This window comes from Anolis sagrei, chromosome 1, assembly GCF_037176765.1.
Source record: "Anolis sagrei isolate rAnoSag1 chromosome 1, rAnoSag1.mat, whole genome shotgun sequence".
Taxonomy (NCBI): domain Eukaryota; kingdom Metazoa; phylum Chordata; class Lepidosauria; order Squamata; family Dactyloidae; genus Anolis; species Anolis sagrei.
Genome location: NC_090021.1, coordinates 326,897,437 through 326,916,571, shown reverse-complemented (window position 1 = coordinate 326,916,571; position 19,135 = coordinate 326,897,437). Strand labels below are relative to the sequence as shown.

At 40.5% G+C, this 19,135-nt stretch overlaps 1 protein-coding gene across 1 annotated transcript in view; it reads left to right on the top strand.

Moving 5' to 3' along the window:
- The window catches only part of TDRD9 (tudor domain containing 9), a 144,793-nt gene extending 129,705 nt beyond the window's left edge, over positions 1-15,088 (top strand). Inside the window, exons 31-36 of the mRNA XM_067463023.1 lie at positions 1,535-1,644; positions 1,776-1,872; positions 3,294-3,432; positions 4,675-4,793; positions 13,055-13,127; positions 14,368-15,088. Coding sequence (XP_067319124.1) covers positions 1,535-1,644; positions 1,776-1,872; positions 3,294-3,432; positions 4,675-4,793; positions 13,055-13,127; positions 14,368-14,469 — 640 coding nt within the window. The 3' untranslated portion in view covers positions 14,470-15,088. The remainder of the gene's footprint in view (positions 1-1,534; positions 1,645-1,775; positions 1,873-3,293; positions 3,433-4,674; positions 4,794-13,054; positions 13,128-14,367) is intronic.
- Positions 15,089-19,135: the final 4,047 nt, after the last annotated feature.

The following is a 19,135-nucleotide window of genomic DNA, read 5'->3' as shown; positions in this document are numbered from 1 at the left end:
ACTGAAGTGGCAGATTTATTGCCCTTGAGACCATCCGTCACTGCCCTGGGTTCTCAGCTCATCCTGGCGTACCCAAAAAACAGTCTCAGACAGCTCAAAAAGACAGATTTCTTTATTCACAACTGTGAAGGCACACAGTATCAGCTGAACTCAGCTCAAAGTGGACACCGGGCGCAGACAAAACATGTTCCAGGGTTTTTTTTATATCTACTTGTAAACATCTCAGGTCACAGTTCTCGCCTAGGTCAAGTTTCCCATATTTGGTTATATTATAAAACCTTCTACTTTCATTGGCTTAAGCTCACCTCTGCATTCTACCAAAATAGGCACTACGAAAGATAAACAAAAAGACACAATATGTGTTGCTCCTTCCCAAATAGGAGGGGGTATTCCTGCTTTTTCTAACTTTGGTTCTTTCACTACAGAAAATTGTAAGTCATTCAGTGAACTGGAAATCCAAGGATTTGAAGTGGTTTCAAACTGGTATCAGTGTGTCAAGCATAGGTATGGGCAAACCCAGGCCCAGGGGCCGGATGCGGACCCTTGGGCTCTTTTCTCAGGTCCTCCTCTCGCTCACCATCCTATCCTTCCTTTTTTCCCTCTTTCCTTTATTCCTTTCTCCTTCCCTTCCTCTTTCTCCTTTCCTTCCACCCTTTTGTTCTTCTTTCCTCTTTTTCCTTCCTTCTTACCTCCCTCTCTCCCTTCCTTACCTCTCTCTCCATCCATCCATCCATCAATTTCGTCTTACTTTCCTTCTCTCTTTCCTTCTATCCTTCCCTTCCACCCTTTTGTCCTTCCCTCCCCTTCCCTTTTGTCTTCCTCGCCTTCCTCCCTCCCCTCCCTCTTTCTCCTTCCATCCTGCCCTTCCACCTTTTCATCCTTCTTTCCCTCTTTCCTCCCTCTATCCATCTTTCTCCTTCCTTCCTTCCTCCTCTCTTTCCTTTATCCCGTCCTTCTTTCCTCCCATTCTTATCTTCCCCCTTTTTTTCTTTTGCTTTTTCCTCCCTCCCTCCCTCCCTCCCTCCCTCCCTCTTATCCATCCATCCATCCCTTCTACCCTTCCATCCTTCCTTCCATTGTCTTTTCTTACTTCCCCCTTCCTTCCTTCCTTCCTTCCTTCCTTCCTTCCTTCCTTCCTTCCCTCCCTCCCTCCCTCCCTCCCTCCCTCCCTCCCTCCCTCTCTCTTTCCCTCTTTCTCCTTCCACCCTTCTCTTCCTCCTTTTCATCCTTCTTCCCAGTTCTCCTAGCAGGGAGTGCTATCATGTGGCTCCCAAGTTAGAAAGTTTGCCCATGCCTGGTCAAGCACAACCCATTTTGTGTACTTCTAACAGAGAAGAGGGCTCCTTGGGACAAGTTTTTCTTAACCTGATACTCAATTCTTCATCAGTGATAGTTTTTAATAGAGTGATTTTGACCTGTTAGTAAAAGAAACATTGCTGCTTTAATTTTTTTCTCCTTTATGAAGGGAATTCTCAGAAAAACACTTGCCCCAATGAATTGTAAAATATGATTCTTCTTTCCCGTCCTTTCCTAGAACCGTTTTGGTCATGAGAGAGAGTGTAAACTCTGTTGTTGTCGCTGATGCTCCTGAGAATTCATTCCAACAGATCTTGGTTGCTTCGTCTGTATCAATAAATGCATCAGGTGACTACTGCACTATTCTAACATGATTGGCTTATGCCTCCATTACAAAATTCTGTTTAACATTGCATCTTCTGTTCTACGAAAGTCTGCATTTTGTAAAAGTCAGAATGTATTTTTTAAAATGACAACAGGGACCACAATGTTACTGAGGGAGACGTCTCTTATGCCGCACATCCCAGGCCTCCCAGCACTGCTTGCCATGCTCTTTGCTCCAGTTATAGAGCTCAGGTAAGGGCTCGCTTTGTTAACAGTTGCAGTCAATTTTAACAAAATGCCTTATGCTGCTTTATCCTCTCCTAAACAGAATATGAAGCATTGCTTCTGCAGTTTTCCCATTTCATGTCCCTATATACAGCTTTTTGATACCCACCTTTTTGACCAAAAAGTCAACGCAAAATCCACAAAATCATTAAAAGACTGTTTTTGTGATCATGCGCTATTTTCTCTCTCAATCAACTCAGTGTGCTGTATCCTCCCCCCTGAAGTTGACTTACTTACTGAAGTTGATCTTTTTTATTCAGCAGTATTCAGTGCATCTCTGATATAATACAGCTCCTTGAGATACAATTATTTCAATATGTTAATTAATGAAATACCATATATACTTGATTATAAGCTGAGTTTTTTCAAACCTTTTTTAGTTTGAAAAAGCCCCCTTCGGCTTATGCTCGAGTCAAGTTTATTTATTATTTTACTCTGTTGTATTCTTATTACATTTATTATTCTACTCTATTTATTATTATTATTATTATTATTATTATTAAATTTACATTATTTTACTCTATTATTTTTATTACATTTATTATTTTTCTCTATTTATAACCTTTATTATTTTACTCTATTTATTATTGTTAGTACATTTATTTTACTCTATTATTAGTATTATATTTATTATTTTACTCTATTATTATTATTATTATTATTATTAAATTTACATTATTTTACTCTATTATTAGTATTGCATTTATTATTTTACTCTATTATTACTGTTATTTTTACATTTCCATTTTACTCTATTATTTTTATTACATTGATTATTTTCATCTATTATTATTGGAAGGATATGTAACCACATTTACACTGTGGAAGGTTAGAATAATGGTTTGATCAGAGTTGGATAGTCTTGTCTTAAATTAGTTTTATGTAAATCTTCAAAAACATTTAACCTACGGATGCCTCAATTAATGTAATTTTATTTATATCTATTTTTATTTTTAAATTTACTAGTATTTATTTATTTAATATATTTGTATACCGCCCCTCTCAGCCCACAGGTGACTTAGGGTGGTTAACAGAGGCAACAATTCAATGCCCAACAACAGCATAAAACATTTAAAAGCATTGATATATAATATAAAACCAGTAGCTGCTGCATTTCCCACCCTTGACTTATACTTGAGTCAATAAGTTTCCTCAGTTTTTTGTCATAAAATTAGGTGCCTCGGCATATATTTGGGTTAGCTTATATTCGAGTAGATAAGGTAAGTGCCCCTCCCTATATAGGGGGAAGAAGCAATTTTCGCTGATCTTTTCTGCTGCCCTCTGAACTCACTTTGGATCCAAGGCACTGTTGTTTGTATAGAGTCAGTGTCTGGCGATGCCATCAGAAATCACTGTTCTTTTTCCTTACACATTCTGGGACTCTTTAGAACGGATGAAAAACAAACAAGGTATACCGGTGTCCTTTGTGGTTTGGGATGGAATCGTTCTCTGGGGACCCCCGTCTTCCAGGACCATGACATGGAGCTGTCATTCGATGTGGAGATTGACACAGAAGACATGACTCAGGTAAAACATGCATGACTGCTTCAGATTTTAGACGAGCAAATAATTGGAATGCCTTTTGATGTATGACCCTTAATTTCTTGGAACTGAATCTGGCTTTAGAGTCATCCCTCCACATTTAAATTTGATGCAGATGACCAAGACAGTTTTAAACAGTGTATTTTAATATTGAGATAAATGTTTTTAATGTTTATGTATGTTTGCCGTATAAATGCTGTGCTCCGCCCTGAGTCCCCTTCTGGGTAAGAAGGGCGGAATATAAATGTTTTAAATAAATAAATAAATAAATTTACCACTTTCTCTTTTACTCTTTTGCAATTTTGACTTTTGCAGATTATTCACCCACTTGGTTAAAAATGTTCTCTGTAGGAATTTCTACGTCCTCTAGTGTTACTCTGTGGTCAGCTTATTTATTTATTATTTATTTACTGTATTTGTATACCGCGTTTCTCAGCCAATTGGCGACTCAAGGTGGTTTCCAACAAATCAGTATACATAAAACATAATATAGATAAAAAAAACTTTAAACAGTATAAGACATCACAAAAGCAATAAAAACAACATCATCAGCGTCTCATTATTCTCAAGCATTGTCCAGTTCCATTGTCAAGTCATTCGATTTCCTATATTAGCTACTCTGCATTTGTAAATGCTTGCTCGAATAGCCACTTTTTAACTTGCCTCCAAAACATCAAAAGGGAGGGAGCAGATTTGATCTCCCTAGGGAGGGCATTCCATAGCCAAGGGGCCACCACTGAGAAGGCCCTGTCTCTCATCCCCACCAAATGTGCTTGTGACGAAGGCGGGACCGAGAGCAGGGCCTCCCCAGATGATCTTAAATTCCTCAGTGGTTCGTAAAGGGAGATACGTCCAGACAGGTAAGTTGGGCCAGGACCGTTCCTCCATTAATGCTGGAGGATCTTGAGTTTTCTAGAGATAACACCTTCAAATGTGATTCTGTGTATCCAGTTTGCAGTGGAATTTAACTCATGGAAAAAAATTGCAATTCCTTTATTCATGTTCTTAATTTTTATGGTGGTCTTGTACCCACCCTCCAACAAATGTGGAAAGCTGAGTGTAGTAAGAAGTTTTCTTATATCATGGCTAAATCAATTAATTTACTCTTTTTGCATTTAATCAGATGGATTATTTGACATTAGATTAGTAACTCGTACATTGTATTTTTACTAATTTTAAAAATAAAATGAGTGTCTGTGCCATTGAACAAATTATTTTTTTTCACAGATAAATATTCTAAGAATGGCCATTAACAAATTAGTCAGCGACGGTCCAAACGGCCTGCTGCATTTTGGTCAAGTGAGAATTTCCCAGTTACAGCAGGCTGCGCGAGAAAAGCTGCTAGGGTAAATTATTTATTATCCTCTCTTTTGTTAAAATTGTTGTCATTTTAATTTAAGTTTATCTGTATGTCATCTGATAGTTGGGCTATTCCCTTCACCTGTGTTGTGATAAAAATCTTACTACCAAATCTATAGCCCTAGTTGGGTGTTAAACCTAAAATAATTGGTAAACATAAAAGAATGGCTTATGATTGCCTTCCTACACTGAACCTGAATCTTACTCCACCCGCTTGTTGTTATTCCTTTATTCCTTTCACTGTCATTCCTTTCACTGTCAAGCCATCTTTGATTTGTGGCGATCCTATGAATTTTATGTACTCTATTTTTATCCCACTGGTTGCCTAAGCCTATTTATGAACATCTATACACATAATAAAAGTGAAAATCCTGCAAAAATCCTGAGGAAATCCTACAAAATTCATGGGGTCTCTATAGGTCACTAGGCTGAGTTAATCCACCCATAAGGTCTTTTATCCCAATGTGATCAACTTTAATAAGTATTATCATCCTACCCCTGTGGGCCAAAATGGTAAGGTGGAGGCAACTTGCATTGGAATTTCATTTTCCGTTCAGCTGGCGTCTTTCCACATAATTCCCCCTATAATGACCACAACTTTCTAGGCAAAACAAAATAAAAAACTTCTGTCCAGAGCTGTGGTGGTGAATATCATTATTCCCCATTCCCCAGCTTCAGCATCCATAGGCATTTCTGCAGACGTGAAAAATGGATTCTGCTGCCACCCTTCAACTCTTGTATATCTAGGTATACTTATTCAAGCCCAAGATGTGCCTAGTGTCCTCTTTACCTCTGAAACACAATTGTTCTAGATTTTATAGACTCACAGAATGATAAGAGTTGGAAGAGGCCACAATGGCCACCCAGTCTATCCCCCTGCCATGCAGAAATACACCATCAATGGTCTTATGAAAAAGGCACTTCAATCTCCTGATTGCTTTGGTTCTCCTTGAAATGGAAATAGATCCATGAGCTTGAGTGTATCAATCCACCCCATTCACAAAGGTTAGTTCAAGTGGGAAAAGGAGAGCTTAGATCAGGGGTCAGGACCCCTGGGGGGTCATGAGGGGGTGTAAGAGGGGTCGCCAAAGACCATCAGAAAACACAGTATTTTCTGTTGGTCATGGGAGCTCTGTGTGGAAAGTTTGGCCCAATTCTATCGCTGGTGGGGCTCAGAATTCTCTTTAATTGTAGGTGAACTATAAATCCCAGCAACCACGACTCCCAAATGTCAAGGTCTAAACTCCACCAGTGTTCAGATGTGGGCATATTGAGCATTTGTGCCAAGTTTGATTCAGATCTATCATTGTTTGAGTACACAGTGCTCTCTGTATTTAGGTGAACTACAACTCCAAAACCCAAGGTCATTGTCCACCAAACCGTTCCAGTATTTTCTGTTGGTCATGGGAGTTCTGTGTGCCAAGTTTGGTTCAATTACATCTTTGGTGGAGTTCGGAATGCTCTTTGATTATAGGCTAACTATAAATCCCAGCAACTACAACTCCTAAATGACAGAATCAACTCCCCTGCCCAATCCCACCAGTACTGCTCTCACAGTGGTCCCATGACCCCATGCATTTAGGATATGAAAAGGAAGTGACTTCTGATCATTTCCTTTTGTTAAAAAAGGCTTCTCCTGGGTCCAAAAATATAGTGAAAATGTGTCCCATGTCCTGTGAAGATATTTGGGGTTGTTGTAATGGGGTGTAATATGTGATGAGTAAGGTTTCCTAGGGGTCCAATGCGAGTCAGCTAGCCTTCCATAGTAGCTTCCAGTTATCCCGCAAGTGTAGCCAATGCCATTCATCCAATAACATTAAGACAGTAGCTAATGGGATAAGGACAGGTCTACTATGCCATCTCCCCCAATAATCCAACACTGACTGGACTCATTTATTCAGAACTATTTGACAGGACAAACATTTAAAACATCATAATGTAAATTCATCTCAGTGTTAACGTTGGATTGTACATGCATGTATGCTCCGGTGCTCATCTATTGAGATAATCCTAGCTATTTTTAGAAGCTTTTGTCATGTGTGACAACGCGATTACCACAGACTCCCTGCCTGCCAACTCTTGTCTTCCAGAGCCGTGCAAAGTACGGCAGTGATGTATTTTAATTCATTCTGTCTAGACATGTTATTCAAATACACGGTTCCTTCTTAAGCAGTGATGACACATGGTAAATACAATTAACTTGCATGAATTGTAGATGCATGAATTGCCCTGAATACATAATGATACTTTTAGGTTCTTTTAGGGCTGCCATTATTTTGTGTGTATGTTTATGAGAAAGAGTATGAGATAGAGATAGAGACAGAAAAAGAGAAACAGAGAGAGAGAGAGAGATGTCCTCTCTCCACATTGAATCATAGCAAATTAATCAGCATTAAAGATAACAGAACCAAAACTTAACAAAACAAATTTCAACAGGAAGAAATGTATGGTACTGCACTTTGGCATTAAGAATGAAATGCGCAGATATAGGATGGCTGACACTTGGCTTGAAAACAGTAGACATGAAAGGGATTTAGGAGTCTTAGTAGACCACAAGCTGAACATGAGTCAAGTGTGTCATGCGCCAGCTAAAAAGCCACCACAATCCTAGACTGCGTCAATAAGAGTATGATATCTAGATCAAGGGGAGTCATAGTTCTACTCTATTCTGCTTTGGTCAGACCTCACCTGGAAAAACCCTCTGTCCGGTTCTGGCAAGGAAACTAGTCCAATGTGGGCTAGGCAAAACTACGGTGAGGTGGATCTGTAATTGGTTAAGTGGACGAACACAGAGAGTGCTCACTAATGCTTCCTCTTCATCTTGGAAAGAAGTGACAAGTGGAGTGCCGCAGGGTTCCGTCCTGGGCCCGGTCCTGTTCAACATCTTTATTAATGACTTAGATGAAGGGCTAGAAGGCATGATCATCAAGTTTGCAGACGACACCAAATTGGGAGGGATAGCCAATAGTCCAGAGGACAGGAGCAGAATTCAAAACGATCTTGACAGATTAGAGAGATGGGCCAAAACTAACAAAATGAAGTTCAACAGTGACAAATGCAAGATACTCCACTTTGGCAGAAAAAATGAAATGCAAAGATACAGAATGGGGGACAATGCCTGGCTCGAGAGCAGTACGTGTGACAAAGATCTTGGAGTCCTCGTGGACAACAAGTTAAACATGAGCCAACAATGTGATGTGGCGGCAAAAAAAGCCAATGGGATTTTGGCCTGCATCAATAGGAGCATAGTGTCTAGATCTAAGGAAGTAATGCTACCCCTCTATTCTGCTTTGGTTAGACCACATCTGGAATATTGTGTCCAATTCTGGGCACCACAATTCAAGAGAGAGCTGACTGGAAACCAATTCTGGAAACAGTTATGATGAAACATAGCCACAAAATGCTTAAATAAATCAAAAGCATTGTTATAGCAACAGTAATAGAATCATAGAATCATAGAATCATAGAATCAAAGAGTTGTGTCCAGAGGAGGGCGACTAAAATGATCAAGGGTCTGGAGAACAAGCCCTATGAGGAGCGGCTTAGGGAACTGGGCATGTTTAGCCTGAAGAAGAGAAGGCTGAGAGGAGATATGATAGCCATGTATAAATATGTGAGAGGAAGCCACAGGGAGGAGGGAGCAAGCTTGTTTTCTGCTTCCTTGGAGACTAGGATGCGGAACAATGGCTTCAAACTACAAGAGAGGAGATTCCATCTGAACACGAGGAAGAACTTCCTGACTGTGAGAGCCGTTCAGCAGTGGAACTCTCTGCCCCGGAGTGTGGTGGAGGCTCCTTCTTTGGAAGCTTTTAAGCAGAGGCTGGATGGCCATCTGTCAGGGGTGATTTGAATGCAATATTCCTGCTTCTTGGCAGGGGGTTGGACTGGATGGCCCATGAGGTCTCTTCCAACTCTTTGATTCTATGATTCTATGATTCTATGACAACAAGTCAAGAAGGTTATTGACAGTCTTTAATGTGTCCAGAGAAAGGAGACCAAAATTATTAAAGTTTTGGAAATCACAAATCTCTATGAGGGAGCTGGGTATGTTTAGCTTGCAGAAAAGAGAGCTGAGGTGGATATGATAGCCATTTTTAAATATTTGAAAAGAAAGCAGGTGTTTTCTCTGCTTCTCTAGAGACTAGAACACAGAGCAATGGATCCACATTGCAGGAATGGGGATTCCACCTAAACATTAGATCGGACTTCCTGATGATAAGAGCTGTTTAGCAGTGGAACATACTGCTTTGGAGAGTGATGGAGTCTCCTTCTCTGGAGGTTTTTAAGCAGAGGCTTGGTGGCCATCTGTCAGGGATGCTATTTGGCAGAGAATCATAGAATCATAGAGTTGGAAGAGACCTCATGGGCCATCCCGTCCAGCTCCCTGTCTAAAAGGAGGAATATTGCATTCAAAGCACCCCTGACAGATGGCCATCTAGCCTCTGCTTAAAAGCTTCCAAAGAAGGAGCCTCCACCACACGGAGAGTTCCACTGTTGAACGGCTCTCATAGTCAGGAAGTTCTTCCTCATGTTCAGATGGAATCTCCTTTCTTGTAGTTTGAATCCATTGTTCCGCGTCCTAGTCTCCAGGGAAGCAGAAAACAAGCTTGTTCCCTCCTCCCTGTGACTTCCTTTCCCATATTTATACATGGCTATCATATCTCCTCTCAGCCTTCTCTTCTTCAGGCTAAACATGCCCAGCTCTTTAAGCCGCTCTTTATAGGGCTTGTTCTCCAGATCCTTGATCATTTTAGTCGCCCTCCTCTGGGCACATTCCACCTTGTCAATATCTCTCTTCAATTGTGGTGCCCAGAATTGGACACAATATTCCAGGTGTGGTCTAACCAAGGCAGAATAGAGGGGTAGCATTACTTCCCTAGATCTAGACACTATGCTCCTATTGATGCAGGCCAAAATCCCATTGGCTTTTTTTGCCGCCACATCACACTGTTGGCTCATGTTCAACTTGCTGTCCACAAGGACTCCAAGAAAGCTAAATAGTATACATTATAAAACGACAACTCCCAGGATTCTATAGCTTTGAATCATGGCAATTAAAATGGTTCAAATGGCATTAATTCTACAGTGGAGATACACTCTTAGTTGTAGAGGCTAGTTGTAGAGGCATGAAGTGTTCTTTCTCACATGATTATTAGCAGCATAGAGAGCAGAACCAGGCTGGGCGTGGCATCCATGTCTTTGGAGAATGTCTCCAACACATTTGAACTGAGTTATCTGAGAAACGGGCCTGTTTTGGAGAACTTCTCAATGCTAGAACTTGTAGTACCCAAAACAGCAAGAAATATTTCCCAAACTCTGCATTGGATGCAATATATCTACAGGTGTCCATTGGAAAGACTGAAGTGTTTTGGATCACAGCATAGGGATGGGGAAAAGTTACACCCCTTCTCTCTCGCTGGACACTAATGTACAGACAATCGTTGTCTTCTGAAACGTATTTATTTATTTATCGTGTTAGAAGCAAATTGAGCGTACAGTTAAAATGTATTTAAAACACAAACAATGTTTAAAAACTTGGCATTGTGCTAGATGTCCTTTGACCAGTAGCTGGCCACTTGGGGTGCCTCTGGTGTTGCTGTGAGAAGGTTCTCCATTGGTGAGAAGGTCCTCCATCTTCTGAAACTGCTTTGCGGGGAATGGCTGTTGGAGCTTGCTTTTTTAAAACAAAGGGGAACCACTCAATTCTGTGTTCAGAGCAATTTGTTATGACAACTAAACTCCAGTGAATAAGCAAATCACAGATTCAGAAATCACCCAAGGTCACCCAGTGGGCCTCCATGGTTGAGCAGGGATTAAAACACTGATTTCCAGAGTCATAATCCAGTACTCAAACTACTATACTACACTGGCTTTCAAATAACAACAACAACAATCAGCTGCAAAAGGCCGCCTTACTTGGATCTGCGCTCATCATTCGAAAATACATCGCACCGTACTAGATGCTTGGGAAATGTTCAACTTGTGATTTTGTGATATGAATTCCAGCATATATATCTCATTTGCTGTGACATACTGCGTTTTTGTGTCAATAATAATAAGCGACAGCAGGATTGACAAGAAGTAACTGGAAAAACTTACACAATATGAGGATACAACTGCAAAGACTCTGGCACAATGCAGTCAAGGAGGTCTCAGTGGTGATCGGCACACTGGGTGCAATGTCTAAAGACCTTGGCCTGCACTTAAAAACAATCAGCGCAGACAAAATTACCATTGATCAGCTGCAAAAGGCCACCTACTTTGATCTGCATGTATTATTCCCTAGACACTTGGGAAGTGTCCAACGTGTGATCAAATGCAAGTCTTAGAGTGATCTTGTTTGCTGTGTACTAATCTTGTTATGTATTTAATAAGGATAATAATATTAAGTCGCCCTTTGGCTGAGAATTGCAGTATATAAGCGAAATAAATAAATAAATTATATTATTATTATTATTATTATTATTATTATTATTACTGGCCATAACTGAGCACAACTGTCAAGGTCAGACGCCAGCCAATTAAAGAAGTATAGTTTATTGTTCAAACAAACACAAAACAGCCCAAAACAAAACCACAGGGCAAAAAACACTTAGTTTTCAGTGTGAAAAAGCCCAAACAGGCAAAAGAACCCACAAAACCCCAAACAGAATATAACCTGGATTAATCAGAGATATAACTCGGATTAAACTCAAAATGCTTAAATGCAGCTCAAACTTGTTCCATCAAACAGCAGAAGCAAAATAAACAGTAGAAGTAAGTTTGTTGCCACACTAATGAGTAGCAGCCTTTCAAGGCTTATAAAATGTAACCTGAGCCTCAAACACAGCAGGAACAGCACGCTGACTCCAAGGCTGGTATGCAGGAATTCAGGAAGGTTGATAACGCCAGCTCCAGAAGCTCAGCCGCAGATGTGGAAGAGAGAGAGTAACGACAGTGGTTGAAGTCCAGTCCGGTCCAGTCCAAAGGGAAACGAACAGCTGCAAGGTCAGATCCCAATCCGATGGATAAGCACAAGGAGCCAAAGCCGCGGGGCAATATGGCAGCTAATGCAAACATCAAAACAGTGCAGTCCAGCAAAAACCCACACAGTTCCAGCCCCCTTTGCTGCTTAAACCCAGAGCATAACTTATGTCCCAAAATCTTCTTCCAGACCTGTCTTCTGTAAACACAAAGATCCAGAAAGCGCCCAACAAGACTCCTTGCCGATTGCAAGGTTACAATTGCAAACACTCCCATTTTATCTACAAGTCCTCGTCAGAACTTGATTCAGCCAACACCCTTGTCCCAGCTGCATCTTGTTGCAGCTCCTCATCCGAACTGGAGTTGCCCCTAGTTCGGCCCAACCCATCCCCAGCTATGCCTCTTCCACCACTCCTCCAAGTAGTCCATCTCTGGTCTAATCCTGAAGTTCCCCAAGACCCATCCATGTCTTCACTACTCCAACCTTCAAACGTGCCACTGCTTGTGGGTTCAGCACCAATATCTCGAATCTCTTGAACCTTTGTCCAATCCATCCCATCAGACCCAGAATCTGATATCCCATCATCCATATCATTTGCATCAAAACCTTCAAAAGAATCCTCATCTGTTGGCTCACTAAGTATCTCTTGGATTCTTTTCCTTTGTTGCTCTTCATCATAGTCTTGCTTGCGAGTAGTTTTCCTGCCTCTCCTAATACAACTAGTGTTACTATCACTGCCAGCAGATTCTATCACAACAACAACCTCCAAGGTGCCGAAAGATGGGAAAAGTCTATATATATATATATGTGTGTGTGTGTGTGTGTTGTCTGTCTTGTCATTGTATAATCGGCATTGAATGTATGCCATATATGTGTTCTGTGATCTGCTCCGAGTCCCCTTCCGGGTGAGAAGGGCAGAATATAAATACTGTAAATAATTAATAATAATACACAGTCCTCGACACTTGGGAAGTGTCTGACGTGTGATCCAATACAACAACCAGCAGAGTGATCTTGTCTGCTGTGGACTCATCTTGTTCTGTTTCAAATGATGATGATGATGTTTATTTGCACCATGCATTCTCTCTCTACAGAAGGTACTCAAAGCAGCTTACACTAAAACCAAATGAGATTTAAAACCTGAAAAATATACAAAAATATACATTAAAATAAAGTTAAATATTAATGATGTTAAAAAGTAAATAGTCCTCAAGGAATATAATGAATTTTAAATTTAAAAAAATCAGTCCTCATAAATTACTCACTTCCTTTGTTTTTCTCTAGCTTGATCTGCAAATCAAAACCTCGCAATGTGATTCCTCCCAAGTGGCATGCAAACGTATATGAATGGAATCAGGTAGGATTGAACTCTCATCCTCTGCCTCTGTCGTTTTAAATCTTGGGAGAATATGGCCAGATTAAATTAAACAGGCAAAAGTAGCAGAGTCCTTAAAATACCCTGCAGATGTAATGCATCTAGCTCTGGCTCGCCATCATTGTGTAATTCTGAAATATTCTACCACATTACCTTATAAAAACTAGAATATGGCTGCATTCAAGTGTAACTCCAGCTATATATTAGTTCAGTGTTAGGGAGTTGCGGCCTTCCAGTTGTTACGGAATTGTATTTCCTATCACCCATAGCCATCAATAGCAGTGGCAAAGGACTGTGGGATTGTAGTCCAACTAGTTGTCCGCTCCCACCCAGAACTCACCAATAATAATAATAATAATAATAATAATAATAATAATCCTTTATTTGTACCCTGCTACCATCTCCCGAAGGACTCGGTGTGGCTTACAAGAGGCCGAGCCCAAATACAACAATAAAACAGCAGCAACAACAACACAATAACTCAAAAAACAAAGCAATAACAATTAACAACACCCAATGACGCAATTAAAAACAATGGCCAGGCCAATTGTAACAATTAAAATTAAAAGTGCTGGGCATGACAAGGTGGGGTGTTTGGAGGGGGATGGGCATGCAGATATCCCGAATCTCTGATAAAGTGCGCTGGGACATAGTGCTAGGAGATTCCTTATTCTGGAAAGGCACACTGGAACAACCACGTTTTCAAGCTCCTCCTAAAGATTGCTAGTGATGGGGCCTGCCTGATGTCCTTAGGGAGAGAATTCCAGAGTCGAGGAGCCACCACCGAGAAAGCCCTATCCCTCATCCCCACCAATCGCGCTTGCGATGCAGGTGGGATCGTGAGCAGGGCCTCTCCAGATGAATGAAGAGATCGTGTGGGTTCGTACACAGAGATGTGGTCACGTAGGTAGGTGGATCCCAAACCATTTAGGGCTTTGTAGGTAAGCACCTGCACCTTGAATTGGGACCGGAAAATGAATGGCAGCCAGTGGAGCTCCTTAAACAGGAGGGTTGACCTCTCTCTGTAAGGAGCACCAGTTAACAACCAGGCCGCCGCCCGTTGGACCAATTGAAATTTCTGGGCCGTTTTCAAGGGCAGCCCCACGTAGAGTGCATTACAGTAGTCCAATCTGGAAGTGATTAAGGCATGGAAAAGGCAAGGATTTCTTATGATACTGCTCTCAAGTTTGATAATTTCAAACTAATTTTTTCCCCCCATTAGCTGAAGCCAAGCCTTCTCATTGACCAGTCAGACCTGCGGGGTGCAAGAGGAACGAACAGTTGTCTGTACCAGTTGCATAACCTGGTTTTGTTGAATGCATGAGGTTCTTATGCCCACTTTACTGGAAATAAGTCTTGTTTGACTGCTTGTTGATGTATGTGAGATTTAAATTGTTCCAAGAAGCAACTTATCTATAAGAGTACCATTGAAAAAATGCAGTTCTCTGTTCTCTCTATATGTGCCTTAATTGATTTCTGAATAATACTGTTCACATGTTAGCTGTATAGTATTGATGGAGAGGAGAACTTTAGTTCTGCAGACGTTATGAATGGCATCTCCCATAATCCCTTATCATTTTGTTCTGTCTTGGGCATCTTAGAACTGGAAGTCCTCAAATACATAAGGGTTCTGAACATTAGCCTTGTTATTGCAACGTTCAGCTTTTGATGTGTGTAAGTGTCAGGCAGATGTCTGAAGGGGCAAGATAGTGGCTACTTTTGGGAGTGCTGTTTCTGGAATTTTGGGTTTTCCCCATCTACTGTTCATGTTGGCTAGAAGATTCTGGGAGTTGTAGTCCCAAAAAAATAACTCTTCCTCCACTCATTCATAAGTTTCTTGGGAAATGTCCTTTCTTGGCCTACAGCAAGGAGATTGTGTTGTCGAAGGCTTTTATGGCTGGAATCACTGGATTATTGTAGGTTTTCCGGGCTATATGGCTATGTTCCAGAAGCATTCTCTCCTGATGTTTCACCTACATCTGTGGCAGGCATCCTCGCTACCTCTGAGGATGCCTGCCATAGATGCAGGCAAAACGTCAGGAGTGAATGCTTCTAGAACATGACCATGCAGCCCGAAAAACCTACAACAACTCAGTAAGGAGATTTTCTCAACCAGAAATACGATGTTGACTGAAGGATTGTGATAGTTGTAGCTCGAGGAAGCCTTCCATGGCTTGGTTCCTCCCCACAATTATACATTTGGGTCATATAATACTACTGATTGCATGGAGGAACTTACACAGGAACATGATCTTTAAGTTTTGGCTCAAAAAGTAGAAATTGGAGGAGTGGAACCAATAAGGTAAACAAATGTATTGTCGAAGGCTTTCATGGCCGGAATCACTGGGTTGTTGTAGGTTTTTTCGGGCTGTATGGCCATGGTCTAGAGGCATTCTCTTCTGACGTTTTGCCTGCATCTATGGCAAGCATCCTCAGAGGTAGTGAGGTCTGTTGGAACTAGGAAAAAGGTTTATATATCTGTGGAATTCACACCTAGCTCCAGCAGACAAAAGTCCTTTGTCCCACCCTGGTCATAGATGCCTCTAAACCATGGCCATACAGCCCGAAAAAACCTACAACAACCCAAGGTAAACAAAGTCAGGATTCAAGGACAGTGGGTTGGCATCAGCCTCAGAAGGGGCGGTCTTTTTTCTTCTTTCAAGCAGAGGGGCTAACAATCTAATAGAGTACTAGCAATTACCCTCTTATGGGTTTAAGGAGATTTATAGTTCACTACGTTTAATGTTTTTAGGTTGGCTTTGATAATATAGCTTGTGCTTGAAAAAATCCAAGTGAGAGAAATAAAACAGGGAAATGAACTCCATCTAACTCTTTAGTTAACTTTCATTCAAACCAGCTAGGAAAATAATGTTTGCTTTAGGATTACAGTTCAATTTGGTATTTGCTTTCTGTTGTAATTTTGACTGGAAAAAAATAAAACTGTTGAATATTGCATTTCATGATTATTATTTTTTTTGCTTTTTTACAAAATTGTGTATATGTGTGTGTGTGAAAAAATAATGGTAAATGGTCATAGATGAGAGAACATATAATTTTTTCTTCCTACAATTAATGTTTCTCTTGTCCCAGAGGAATGTATTTAACTATACATTGTTGAACTGTAAAATATACATACAGCAGAGTCTCACTTACCCAACATAAACAGGCCACCAGAACGCTGGATAAGCGAAAATGTTGGATAATAAGGAGGGATTAAGGAAAAACCTATTAAACAGCAAATTATGTTATGATTTTACAAATTAAGCACCAAAAATTTACAGCAAATTGACAGAAAAAGTGGTTCAGTACACAGTAACATTATGTAGTAATTACTGTATTTACTTATTTAGCACCCAAACAGACAAGGGTTCTTTCTTTCTCCCACCCTGGACATACACTCCACTTCCCCACCTGTAGATCTGGGCAGGAGACTTGTGGTTACTCACATACATACAGACACACCTCTTTTCAAGAAATCTGGTAGAGTTACAGATACTATTTTGGATTTTAACATTTTGGACCTTTAAGACACTGCACAACTCATTGAATCCATCCCCCATAGTTGCCTGCCTTCACAGCAAAAGAGGGCTAAGAGTGGAAATTGAAGTTCTGCATTATTTCTAGGAATCTGCTGCCATCCAGTGGATTCTGTGATTGTAACTTGTATCTGAAATTTATTTATACCTGGATAAAGGTACAAACAAGGTAGCAGTTTGAATGTTGGGCTAGAAATTCAGTAAACAAAGGTTTCAATCCCCGATAAACCATGGAAATTCACTGAGTGGTCTTGGGCAAGTTACACTCTCTCAGCCTCAGAAGAAGGCAATGGCAAACCCCATCTGAATAATCTTACCAATTAATAATCTGTGATATACTTGGATTTAAGGCACGTAAATAAGAAAAAAGTCACCTAAATAGTTTCCAAACAGACAATTTGGGAAAGGAAGATTGCTCTCTCTCTCTTGGTGTGGTTGCTTGACATCTCTTCCAACAACACAATTTTGAAGTTACATTTGGTAGAAAGAGACAAAAACGGTACAGCAGATGAGACATAATCTGTTTATGGATTTTCTCTAAACTATGAATATCAAGGGTTTCAATAAGTACTTCTAGCAAAAAGCTGCAGTAAATGGAACAGTACGAGGCAATACTGTATTTAACTTCACCTAAGCTAAATGTAATGCATTTAGCTTAGGTGAAGTTAAATACAGTATTAGGAAGGCCAACACCTTCCTAAATATCTCAGTGTTACCTTAGATCATACACTAACATTTAGGAAACACTGCATAAACACCAAGCACAAAGTAGCTGCACGCAATAACATCCTGCGGAAACACTGGCACCGCATGAGGTGCAGACCCAAAATTAATAAAACATCAGCCCTGGCCTTGTATTATCCAACTGTCAAGTATGTCTGCCCTGTTTGGCACAAGTCCGCCCACGCGAAAATGAACATAGCACTGAACGAAACATGCAGAATAATCACAGGACGTCTCAAACCTTTACCTGTTGATAGAGTCTACAAGCTAACTGGTATTCCCCCCAGGAAGTTGCTGCTAACTGTGAGAGAAATAAGGTTGGATACTATGAAAGTCATCCTCTGCATGGCCATCAGCCTCCTCCCAGTAGACTCAAATCAAGGAAAAGCTTCATGAGAACCACCATTCCTCTTAATATTTACTCCAGCAACAGCAAGAGTATCCCTCTGGGCAGCTAAACCAGGAAATCTCAATCGGATGGTCCCCCACAAGGGTCTGCCTCCAAGAGCAAACCACGAATGGGCAACTTGGAAGTCCCTGAACATACAATTTGGCAAAATGGCACTACCTAATAATAATAATAATAATAATAATAATAGTAATAATAATAATAATAATAATAATAATAATAATAATTAATAATACTATATTTATACCCCACTACCATCTCCCCCAGTGGGGACTTGGGGCGGCTTACATGAGGCCAAGCCCAAGCAAAAAAATTACAGCAAAATAAAGCACAAGCAACAACCAACAACATCATAATTACATAAAAACATATGAATACATTAGCAATATAAAATTACAATAACACAATCACAGTGACAATGGGCGGTCCACATGTGCAGAATAAAATCATTAAAAACTACCTAAAAGAATCCTCCACCTTGTGCACCTGTGGAGCAGAACTAACAACTCCACACTTGTATGCTTATCCACAATGCTCTGCCTCATGTACAGAGGAAGAATTGTTAAACGTTACAGGCAATGCAATTGCTGTTGCTTGGTTTTGGCCAAAAATTATTTATCCGCTTGAACAGGAGGAAGAACTTCCTGACTGTCAGAGCCGTTCAGCAGTGGAACTCTCTGCCCCAGAGTGTGGTGGAGACTCCTTATTTGGAAGCTTTTAAACAGAAGCTGGATGGCCATCTGTCAGGGGTGATTTGCATGCAATATTCCTGCTTCTTGGCAGGGGGTTGGACTGGATGGCCCATGAGGTCTCTTCCAACTTCCAATTATGATTCTATGCTCCTTTTTTTTATACGTATGCAATGCTTTTGACACAAAATAAATAAATACACCTAAGCTAAATATAAAAAATATTATTGTCAGTGTTGGTTTAAAGACTTTCTTTGGAGATCTTTAAACAGTTTGAGAGTTTTTTTTAGATGTGTATTTCTGCATGGAAGGAGGGATAGACTAAATGGACTTTGTGGACCCTTCTGATTCTTAATTCTGTGCAAGGTAAGCTAATAGTGTTGTATAGTTTTGTATGATAGTGCTTTTCTTGCATGGCAAGGATTTGGACTGGATGGCTCTTGTGGTCCCTTCCAACACTGTGACTCTAATGATACTTTGCATTTCCTCAAAGAAAGGCCAGAAAATCTTGAAGCATGCCAGATAACTTGGATACCCTTGATTTTTCTATTAAGATTGCTGATACCTTCCCCCAAGATGTCTCTCTTGTGGTTTAACGGTTCAGCCTTGTTCCAGCCTGAAAGAGTTGGGAAT